Below are 12,330 nucleotides of genomic sequence, written 5' to 3'. Positions count from 1 at the left end.
TGCATTAGTCACAGACTACATCAAAACCTGCTCCTCCATGTCATGCAGGTTCTGCTATTGACTTTAGTAGGACCAATATATGAACAATATTATTTTTAATTTTCTTTGAGGTTATTTTCCTATTCTTTTTTTCTTCCAAAAGAGATTCCTAGAAATTGCCATGCTGTGATACACATTTTAAATAAAATACCGTATTTTTATTGTAAATTTATGGTAAATTTACTTTATTTTCTAATAAAACCCTTACAGTCTCTGTCCACATGGCTATAGAGACATATTTCTTGGAAAACTAAATCCAACAAATTAAGTCTTAGATCTTAACTAACACCTCCAAAATGCCTATGCTTTTGCCTTAAAATATTCAGTAGATTGCTGTTACCACAACATACTTACCTATAGAATTTGGGTCTACAATATCCTGAAAAACTGCTCAATTTTTTAAGTATACTTGTGAAATTTTTGATGAAATAAATTTAAAAACAAAAGTAATGCTCATCAGTGCACTCCAGCTCAAAAGAAGTTTGGCATCATTTTCTGTTAAATTTAACATATCTTTGAATAACTGATAAATATTCTTCTAATTTTCCTAGCCTAAAGACTTTGTTTATTCAAATATAAGAGAATGTTAAACATTAACTTTTGAGACAAGAAAGCAGATCTTCCCAAGACAGAAATTTGGGTGAAACTTCTCTCGCTTGTGTTTTGATTTGGATTCATGTCAATTTAATTTAATACTTCCAGGCTTCTGTAGTCAAGTATCTTTGGATTAAGAGCAAAAAATAAATTATTAAAAATTATTAAACCCAAATTATTTAGTGAAAAGATTTGGTTACTATGAGAACAACCAACTTCTTCTGTATACACTCAGCAAACCAGAGTTCGAAGACTAGCACATGAAGAAAGAGTGGCATTTTTACAAGGGGATGTAGTGACAGGACGAGGGACAATGACTTCAAACTGAAAGAGGGAGGTTTGAATCAGATATTATGATGAAATTCTTTTCTGTGAGGGTGTTGAGGCACTGGAACAGGTTGCCCAGAGAACCTGTAGATGCCCCACCCCCAGCAGTGTTCAAAGCCAGGTTGGATGGGGCTTTGAGCAACCTGCTGTAGTGGGAGGTGTCCCTGCCCATGGACACCGAGGGGTGAAACTAGATGATCTTTATGTTCCTTCCAAGACAGGCCATTCTATGATTCTGTGAAATGCAATTCCATCAGAGCCTCAAAGAGAGATGTGATCTTTTCTTGGCTTTTCATTTTTCACATCTAAACTCTAATCTGTAATCTAAGAACTAAGGGAAGTATTACAAATACTAAGGCCAAAATGGCAAATATTTTGGCTATAATGGAATAATGACTTTAAAATCTTAACACTATCAAGGAAAAAAAAAACCAGAATAGTGAGTTTCAAGACTACATAAATCAGTCAATGTCCGAGGTCTGTATGAAGGATGGAGTCCAGTTTCATAATAAAGACCAGAAATCTGCAATACAGAAAATTGCAGTCTGAGAAGCAGCACTAGGCTCTTCAACAGCTTCTGCCTTAGAATTATCATTTTTCATATTATGAACTGAAATAGTAACTCACAAAGTAACTCAGTAGAGAAATCCATGAAGTTCACTTCCTACAGTCTATTCTGAATCCTATGTCTAAATCTAAAATTCTTATGAGACAATCATTTCAGTGTACACATAAAGGTGACTCTCTTCACAGTCTATCCATCTACATGCTGAGTGCAGTAAATATGAAGTTTTTTTTTAGATTTAAGCATCTTAGAGTCCAACTGTATTACAAGCTTCACAGATTAACAGTTTCCTCTTTCACACAGCAATATCAGTTTACACCACATACTATTTTACGAAAGATCATGTGTCTACTGTGATACTGAAATGTGGTGCCTTAGAAGCAAAATATATATTCAAAATAAATGTCAGAACTTGAATTTATGTTTTAAACAACAAATACAAGCAAGAAAATATATCTATCAAGCAGATATCTCACTACTCTTACAAGTCTTTTCACAGTGAGACTCTGGTGATTGTTTTCTAGATGCATTAATCAAGTTGAAGCACAAGTACCATATTTGTAAGAAACCTGTAGTATACGGGAAGCCATCCACTGGACTCACAGAAGGGAATCCAATACCATTGTTGTCACCTATTAAAAGTAGTACAAACAATATGGAAAAAATACAGCTATGCTCCATTACATTTCTATTCTGCATGACTTTTCTACACTGGCAAAAGAGAGCAGGTATGAATACCTAAGAGCTTCAGGACTAATTACAAAGCCTAATATGTAACGTCCTTATGCCTGCTTGTGCTCAGCTTTCTCAGCACAAAGCTGTGCTAAGACCAACTGCACTATACCATCACTCTGGGCTAGGAGAGGACAGAAAGAGCCTGGACAGTCTTTCTGTGACTAAGATGCAAGCTCAACTCTGCTTCAAACTAGTCAGCTTAGTAAAAGCTAAAGTCTCAGAAACAGAGCAGAGTTTAGACATACAGCTCAGACCAGAAAACAGGTGTACAAGATTACCAGAACAACTGAGTTAGGAAAACAGTAATTTTGACCTATGGCACCTAACTAGACTATGACACATACCTAAAAGTTTTCTTCAGTCAAAACACCTGGAATCCAATGCCAAGCAAAGACATAATGAATGAAATTATCAGAAGGAGTTTCCTGTTACTCTGTTACAGAGTTAGACAGCTGCTAAGTCACACACAGTGCTCACTACAGCATCCTTTGCTAACTCATTTCTGCAGCTTGGGCATCCCATTGTCACAGCCTCATGCCTATTCACTGCAAATACATCTAAGATGGGCAACAAGTCTTGAAGAACAACTTACCCAGCCTGGACCTTGATCTCATATCCCCCTGAGCTGTAAAAATGTCCTACAAGTCAGAAAAAGGGTATCCACCATCCATTCACCCTCATAAGACCTAGATTTGCCATCCTCCAAAATTCACATGATTTATATCATAGGAAAAAGAACACTCTGATCATCTAATACAGAAGAACAGGGAGTTGAAAAAAGGATGCAATTCCTTTGTGAAGACCATGTGGCCACTACATCAGAAACATTTCCCAAACCCAATATGAATGATTTATTTTATTCATCAGGAGGATTACACGTCCTGGTATACAATTTATGCTCCAAATTATTGGGAAAAATATGCAATTACAAGACAAGAACACTACTTCGTAGTCTGGAAAAAACCACTTAGAAGAATCATCACTGAAAGAGTAAAGACAAGGCTGGATTTCATTAAGCCTTTCTGTCAAACTAGCCACATATTTCCTCGTGCATTTGTTGAACTGGCAACTTTTTAGTAGCAAGTACAATAAAACTGGATCTTTTTCCATAAAAATGATCATAGCACAGCAAGCAAAAGTTGAAAACATCAGTCCTATTTGCTCTAATACATTATAATTAGTAAATATTAAAAACAGACTGTAAGACTACAGAAGCCCAAGTAAACATTGATTAAAATATCTTATACTTTTGGAACAAAGCCTTCTAACTGTGGTTTAGAAATTTCTAGTAAGTATTATAGTTTTTTCTTCTTTTTTCTTAAGAGCTCTTACAGCATTTTCTGTAGCATTTTAGTTTTTAAAAAGCTTATGAAAAAGTTACCAGACAATTTAACTAGACCAAATATACAAAAATTAAGACAGTCTTTCTTCAAAGATTTGAAACTATCTTTAGATAGACAGACAGATATAGATTTATCTCCATACTTGAAGTTACCAGGTAAGTTTAAAGAAGAACACTTTTCTGAGTCTTTACTGAGTCTCAGCAATGCAAAGAAAAAATATATATAAACTTTTATATAACAGTGAGGCTGGTCCAAAAAAAAAGCAACTTTGTTGTCTGCTGAACTATTACACTATTATCACAAGTAAAAATCAAACCTGTGCACTAATGGTGTAAACTAGGGACTGCGCTTGTTATGCATTATCATCTCTGTACATTAGAACCTCAATCATACTCAAACAAATTCACTAAAGTGTGGTTTTCAATCTGCTAACTATGCATTCCATAATAGCCTGTAATTATTAAAAACTGACAAGAAAGCTACGCCACCTGTGTTTATGTGAAGCCAGGTAATGAAAAAAACAACAACGCTGTCATCACCTCTCAATTCCTGATTGCATTATCAAAACTGTAGCCGAGTTTGGCATCTGGGTGTGACCTTGTTAACTGCTAGGGTAATTAAATTTATTCTATTGGGAAAAGGGATGATAAATTATTAGCAAGAAGATTTTGTTCACATTTTATTAAATTGGCCTGTCAAAGGGTCGGCCAAATTATCAAGGGCCTCATTTATTGGAGGCCAGCCATATTGCCACATCTGTTACAATTATTTATAATTTCAGCAGTTGAAAACCAACTGAGTTCGGCATCCGCCATGTAAAGTAATTTACAAATTATCTGATGAGGGAGTGTTTTAGCTTCTCCCTCATTTCTAGCCAGCAGAAAGCAGCGCTGTAATTACAGAACACGATTAGGTTCTTTGGGGAACTTATCTTGCACTCATAGCCATAGTAAGATGCAGCAAGAACATATGGAGGAGCTTGTGCTTCTACTCCCTGAAGCTCGTGACCCGCCTGCCGCTGAGCCCTTGAGTTGAATTTGAATGAGAGTGCCATGGCTAATGTTCTACACATGCACCATTTATGCCACAAAACAAATCGGATCACTGTTAATTATGAAGCAGCTATAATCAGGCCTTCACATCTGTGTAATGTGAAGCGCAGTAGGCTGTATTCCAATAATGTATGACTACCTTTGGGTCGCAAATTGCGAGCCATATTGCCTCAGTAGTAGTTACTGAATTCAAAGTAAGTCCTTTGATAAAAGCCCATCACAAAGATATTTTTATCCATTTTTTTTTAAACACAAGCCTTTCTTTATCAGCTATTGACCAGAACAGTTAAAGCATATGGCACAAGTTCATTAATGAACAGTAGCACACAGCACTCTAATTTAATGAAACCACTTGAGCCATAAAAATCAGATTTAGTTAATTCCCCCCTCCCTTTTTTTTCTTTTCTGCATCTAGCCTATACCCTGGACTCCAACATAATGTCATGGGTGATCTTGCTGTAAAATATAATTATTTTCTCATACATTTAAAAACAGATTTTATATTTTAAGAGCCTGTGCATTTTCCAACATGGAATGTGAGGGTATTGGGGTGTGTGAGGACAAATGAAAATAAATTGAAAATTGGAAAGAAATGTCCAAATAGTTTCCTCTTCATAATGCAAAATTTAATCTGGTAACTATAAATAGTCTATATATAATTTCTATTTTAAAAATTGTCTGGCAGCTGTCTTCTAACAAAAAAATATCCTTTATTCAGTGAAAAATCTTTATGTGAGAAAGCAGCTAAACAAGCAGCACCCAGATGGCAAACCAGCTACAGTTTAATTAATCCACTAAAAGCCATTCAGTTTTCAGTAAGGGTAATGTAATTTTGAATAATTGTAGGGAAAAAAAATCACTAAACGTTCTTAAGTTTTATTATAGCAGCATGAATAGTGCCACTATAGAGTAGTTAAAGTTGAGTTGCTCTTTGCATTATAAACCCCACATTTTCAGTATCTTGGTCCTTTTGATTCCTGTAAAATGAAAATAGATAAATGGAATATCAAACTAAAGGAGAATGAAACTATTCTTCAAAACAGATTTTTTTTCCTGTCTTTTTAGCACCCTAGAATAGAATGAAGACTACTTTTCAAAACTTATACTACTTCCTAAAGTACATTGCATTTCTTTCCCTTCTTAAAAAGTAATTTCTAAAGCTGCACAAAATCACTGTTCATTGTTTTATAGACAACACATACCTGCATCATGGCACACATACAACATTGCAAGTGAAGTTCCAAATTGTCATAGTAAAACAAATCCAGATATAAATGAAATTGCATTTTATGATGATCAAGTGCTAGCATACTGTGAACCCAACAGCAACAATGACTTTACAGACTTCATTAGACAAGTTATAATGCCATACAGCTTTTCTGAGGCAAAAAACCACTTAGAAGTCAGTCCTTTTTAAGTGTATTATCAGCACATGTGCAGTTCAAAGACTTTTTAGAAAAATAATTATAGTTTAAGAATTGCCTTTATTTTCTCCTTTGCATGTGGTTTAAAGGACATGTATACAAAACATGGTAAATACAGTTTCACAACACACTGGTATAAGAAAACATGTTTGGAAAGCAAAAAATTATTACTGCTTCTCTGACTGAGAAACAACCAGACTTGTACTAGCCTTTTTAAGTGTTTTGCTGCAAGTCACCATAATTAATTTGATATAAAAAAATAACAAAATAAAAATTACATTATTAATATTGAAAATTCCACGAGTTGCAAATGTAAAGTTAAAATTGTATTCATCTATGTATTTCAAACCCTAAAAAATACTATTACTTTTCTATCACAGATTTGAGCATGGAAAAAGTACAACTTTGCAAGCTATAATTTATACCTATCCTTATTGTAAGGGTAATAATCTGAAAATAACAGACAGTTAGCAGTCAGGGAATACAACCATTCGAAAAATGTTATTGGTATTTTCCATCATTAAATCCTAATTATTTACTGAGTGCGTTGTGCCACATAAATTGATCAATTTCAGCTCCATATTACTTTCTCCAAAGCTTGAGCCTTCAAGCAAACAGTGATAAATCTTTTGCTTTCCTCAATGTGCTTCAGTGTTATATAGAAATAATATCAATTATGATTTTATTTCGTCTTGTCCATTACAAATATCTTTTTACTACAGTATTTGCTGATTGCTTTAAAAACTACATTTTGACTTCTTTATGATTATTTAAAATTACTTTTTTAATGAATTGAGTATTTCTAGAAACTTGAAGACAATTCTGTCAAGTTTTGATACACAAAGGGTGCAAGAATGAGAAGTTGTTATTGTATATAAATTAAACTTAAGTTTTCTAACAGTAAAACCCAAATAATAGAAATGTAAAACACATTTTGTTAGGAATATGTGATCTCTCCTTTTTTTAATGCTGTATAATTACCAAGACAGGAAACTAAGCTCATACATGGATTTCAAATATTCACACTGAAACAGTGGGTATATTGGACTAAATCTAGAACTGCCAAAATAAACTAGAGATACCCAGTCAAGCTAAGTTTGTTCACTATTTGTATTTCAGTCAAAATCAGTATTTTAAAGATTCTACTACATAAGTCTAATAACGTGAAATCACTGAAAAACTGATGATAAAAACCAGTAAGTCATCTGAAATGACTTACTGGTCTGAAAATACATCTTGATGGACTTTTGCATGGCAATAATGGGTGCAGTTTTGAAATATTTCCTTTATGTATTTCTCATATGGATCTAACTTTGTATTTTAGTTTAAAAATCTGGGGTTTTTTTGTCTAATAATCATAAGTTACATATATGTGCAATCTATGTTCTTCCATTGTTTTACTGTAATTTCTATTCTGACTACTTTTAGAAACTTCATAATGGCAAATTATGATACTGTATTAGGTAGATGTTACAGTTTGACAGATGTCCAATTTAACAGATGTCAAATGCTACAGTTACAAATGGAAACTTTACATGCCTGTTAATTACTGTTTTTTGATCAGTAACACCTCTTTGGTGACATTGTCTTTGGTGTCTGCAGACACGCAGAAAGTAGGAGTCAGGGCAGAAATGACTGCTTCAATTCAGTAAATATGTTTACATATTTATTATTCACATGGATAATAGTTATGGTATACTAACTGAAACACTAAGTGCATACATAGTAAGATGTAAATATAAATTTTCTGTAAAGCAGACTGAAATATTTCATTACACACATTGCCAGAATAGCCAAATAAAAAGAAGTAAATATTTGTTCTTACCAATTAAGAATACAGCATTTTAAAAAAGGCATTTTTACCTTTAATGGAAGAAAACAGATATTCTTGCTAACAAAGTCAACACTAAAAAAACAATTTTTGCCTGACTCAATGTAATCCGAACAACAAGAAAAATTCAAGCCCAGGAAAGAATCTCTGTAACACACACAACAGTGATGTACTATTCTCATAGCTACTCAGTATCTGAAGAAGATACCTCACTGTGTCAACAGACTGTTAGCATGTCTCAAAGGTTGAATAGTCAGCAAGGCATTAATCTGAACATGCTCAAGAAATCAGTATTTCATAGCAGAAATAAAACTTTAATAATAAAAAACTTTAATAACAAAAATAATCATTATTTTCTGAAATTTATACTGGATAGTAAGGGTGGTGATGGCAAATTTGGCTGTCATCAAAATCCAGTCAAAAATGAACTTTATGATACATTACCAAGAGGCATACTCCGGTCTTTCAACTAGAGCAACACTGCATGTTAACAAAATTTGGGATATTTGTTCCTGGAATGTAAGACTGACTTTTCATTTTATTCTTTGTGTTGTCACTTTCATTCAAATAATATAATTCTTCCTCCCTTTCATTTGTTTACATCACTTAGGAATTAAAGCCTTTGAAAAACAACCACAACTTCTAGATTGGGAAAGTACCTAACATTTTGTGAGAAATTTGTAAATATTAATCAATCATTTCATTCTTCTTCTCATTTTCTACTCCCATAGGCTCTGAAAATCCACACAGGACAAAGTGAATTACTTCTTGCCTTTTTCCAAGGCAGATCAGAGATCATGTTTCTGAAGCAAAACTAATTCAAAGTCCAGATAGATTGATATTTCAAATGAGTCCAAGTCATTAAACATTTTCATTGAATTTTTGTTTGCCTTCTGGATCTTATTTATATTTATAGGTATAGTTATATATTTATATTTAGAAATGCTCTCTAGAAATGCAAGTTCAAGATTAGCCAATTTCTTATGGAAATAAGTATCTCACAGGAAAATAAACAGTTCATTTATCAAAACCATATAATGTCCTTCCAAATGAATGGAACATCAAGACACAGTTACTTCCAGCTATAACTATATAAGCTCATTAGCTAGATCATACTGGTATGACAATTTGCTGGTTTTATGACTAGCAGTACTTAAGTGGTTATAATTATAGTATCTGAAAGGTAGCATCCTAGTAAGATGAATGGAGCACATCAAAAATATTATGCTTTTTCCTAGTTGGCAGCCACATCCCCTAATGCAGCTAATGGAGTTTTTTGGTAGTCAGCATTTGTCAGGACAAGACAAACAGCATGTCTTTTGCCTTGCACAAACTTTTCCAAATTTTCCTGCTTTGAAAACAGTACTAATAAAAAACATTCAAATATAAAACTAACTAAATCTACTTGTAAAAACTGTATTCACACAATTCATCTTTTAAAACTATGGTTCATATACTTTTTTAAAGTATAACACCAATGTACTATTCAATAGCAGATGATAATATTCAGAATTTTTTAAAGGAATTTAACATCAGAAAATTTAAAATTTAAAATTAGCTGTCAGAAAATAACACAGATAACCGAAACAGCTTCCAAGTTTCCATCTGGCTCCTCTTCTTTTATTTTTCTGTTTTGTAGATCAAATAAATGCTTAATATTTACATTGAATTATTTGGGGTTTAATGCTCATTTATGACCCAGTCTTGGAAGAAGCACCATATTTAATTACATCGCAGTAATCTCATTTCAAAATATTCAGAATTGCACAGCACAATATTAATAAAGTCAGGTGTATAGAAACAGGATGTAAAACAGATATCAGAAGACTAGAGACATAACATTGCATTAGAATATCCAAAAGAAAAGAAAAAATATGTATATAATTTATCTCAGAACTAGCCAACTTCACAGAAGAAAACAGTGGAATCTTGACTATATGTATGTGAATGGTTATACTTCACTTGAATGGAAATAGGACATGAGATCTACACAGTAAACTTTTTAATCCCTAAGAAAACTTACAATAATAAATTTTATTCATAAGATAAAAATAAATAGAAATATATTTTAAATAATTCCTTACAACATCTTATGACATTTGACAGTGGGGAAAAAAAAGCACCAGCAAGCAACACACAACTGCTCTGCAAAAATTGTTGACTGACTGTACATAGAGAATTTCTTAAACAGTATAGCTATCCTATCTCTGACAGGCAGCTTAAATTGTTACAGGTGAAGATACTTAAAAACAAATGAGAAAACATTAAAGGTATAAAAATAAGTACACTGTAATAGATTTAGTCTATATGACACATGAGCATTATTCATCAGTCAGAAAGGATAAGTAATTTAGCTGAATTATACAAAAAGTAAAGTATTCCATATTTCTCAGCTATCTTAACAATTTCCTATATTGATTTACCTGATTTCATCAGAAAACACTTTTTTGGTACATCAATGAAGAGTTACTTGAAACAGAAAACAAAATACCATCAAGAAAGCAAACAAATGCGTAACCAAAGCCAAGACCTCCAGAAGCAAAAGATGGAACTGTAACAACTACTCACATGTAATGGAAAACACAGCCTGATAATGGTGGGAAAAGGAAATACTGACATATACTGAATTTGTGTGATGGCAAAATTATCTTACGTCACACCAAGAAAAGCAGAGAAATTTAAAAAAATAACCTAGTAAAACCAAATAATCAACCTATGCTATTATCACTGGTATGTTAACCATAATTGTAGTGCAACTGGAAAAAAACTCCCTGCAGAGTGAAACAGCTGAAACAAATTACCAACACTTAACAAGTGTGCAGGGTTTATTTTAAAGTAGATTTAGATTGCTCCTATGCACTAAATGCCAGCTAACAGCCAGGGTACATTTTTTCAGTTCCATGATCCAAAAGGTATTTAGTTGATACTGTCATTAACTTTTCTATGATATCAACTGAAGTATGAGAGTAGGGTCATTTGGTAGACTTTCTTCAAAGTTTTTGGTGAGGAACTAACACTATGATCCATCTAAAAAATGTAACAGTAACCACATTATATGGACTGTGTATAAAACAAGTATTCTCCTACATTAAATGTTTATCACTATGCCCATACCCTAAGAAAGTATATTACAGAGACCCAAATAAATAGAATCATAGAATCACTAAGGCCGGAAATGACCTTGAAGATCATCAAGTTCAACCTTTGACTAAAGCCATCATGTCATAAATGATAGCACTAATTGCCACATCCAGCTGTTTCTGAATCCAAACATACAGTAATATCCAACATATACTAATGACATAAATTTTTTAAAGTTACTCTAAATTAAGACAAAGTAAAACAATAATGGAAATTATTACAGCACTATTGCAGACATTCGTGTTAGAACCCACGCTTTTTAAGAGAATTTGAAAAGAAAAAGGGCAGAAATCAACTGAAGAAACTCTAGGGCGAAGGTGAAGAGACAGCCCAGACAGACTATCAGACTACATACATACATACAGCACATTCATGATATTTAGTTTCATTTTATTTATAGTCACTTTTCCCCTCACAAATAATTGAATATTCTGCAGATATCAGTCTACACCACTACACACAGGAACTGCTGTCTGTGGTCTAAGAATATCCGTACAGGGTCCTTCAAGCATGAAAACCATCGCCCATGAGTGTCCAATTTAGTATCACCGTAAGAGACTCAGTCTATGCAGGATTTCTTCAACTTCACCCTAAAGGCACATCAGATACCAAAATCTATTTGCCAGAATGTGGCCAAGTGTACTGATGTTTGGCATGCAAGAAACAAAGACTACCTTAATTAACACATTTTCCAGTTGTACAGAACAGTATCTGACCTTGAACTAAAGTGTGGGAATCTGTTAAAGATCTGAGTTCCTCAAAACCTTCTTAATGTAGACATAAAAATGAAAATACACTTATGTGGGCTTCAGCATATTGACTGGACATGTAGTTTCTCTCCTGCCTTATCATATGTGAAAGGACTTAGGCTTTTCATTCTAATTTGAATAGGAACCTGCACTACCACTAGCATTTACAGATCTGTATAGGGGTTTAGCATTTATTGTCAGAATTTAATAACGCTTATAAAAACACATTTATTTTTAACCATGCTTAAAGGTTGTTGTAGTTACTGGAATAATACTGGAAGTGTAAAACAACCACATTGTGCTAAACACAGTAATTTGATGTTCTGATGACAATTTTGTGGGCTTGAAGGAAAGCAATCTACTTCTTAAAGATACCATGAGAAGGACTACAAAGGCAAATGCAGGTACAAAATAACATCTGAAAAAATATCTGTCATGCTCCTACTTTTATCTCCTTGCTGATGCACTTGATGCAGATTTCTGCGATGCCTCATCCTGGAAACTCTTACTGTGCTTTTTAATTACTATAT

The 12,330-nt window shown here is 33.4% G+C and overlaps 1 protein-coding gene across 1 annotated transcript in view; it reads right to left on the bottom strand.

The window, feature by feature from the left end:
• CNTLN (centlein) overlaps positions 1 to 12,330 on the bottom strand; it is a 180,140-nt gene that overhangs the window by 105,470 nt on the left and 62,340 nt on the right. The window contains exon 9 of the mRNA XM_064405240.1: positions 6,505 to 6,529. Coding sequence (XP_064261310.1) covers positions 6,505 to 6,529 — 25 coding nt within the window. The remainder of the gene's footprint in view (positions 1 to 6,504; positions 6,530 to 12,330) is intronic.

Source organism: Passer domesticus, chromosome Z (assembly GCF_036417665.1).
Source record: "Passer domesticus isolate bPasDom1 chromosome Z, bPasDom1.hap1, whole genome shotgun sequence".
NCBI classification, from domain to species: domain Eukaryota; kingdom Metazoa; phylum Chordata; class Aves; order Passeriformes; family Passeridae; genus Passer; species Passer domesticus.
The sequence above is the reverse complement of the archived record's forward strand: the minus strand, read 5'-3'. Positions and strand labels throughout refer to the sequence as shown.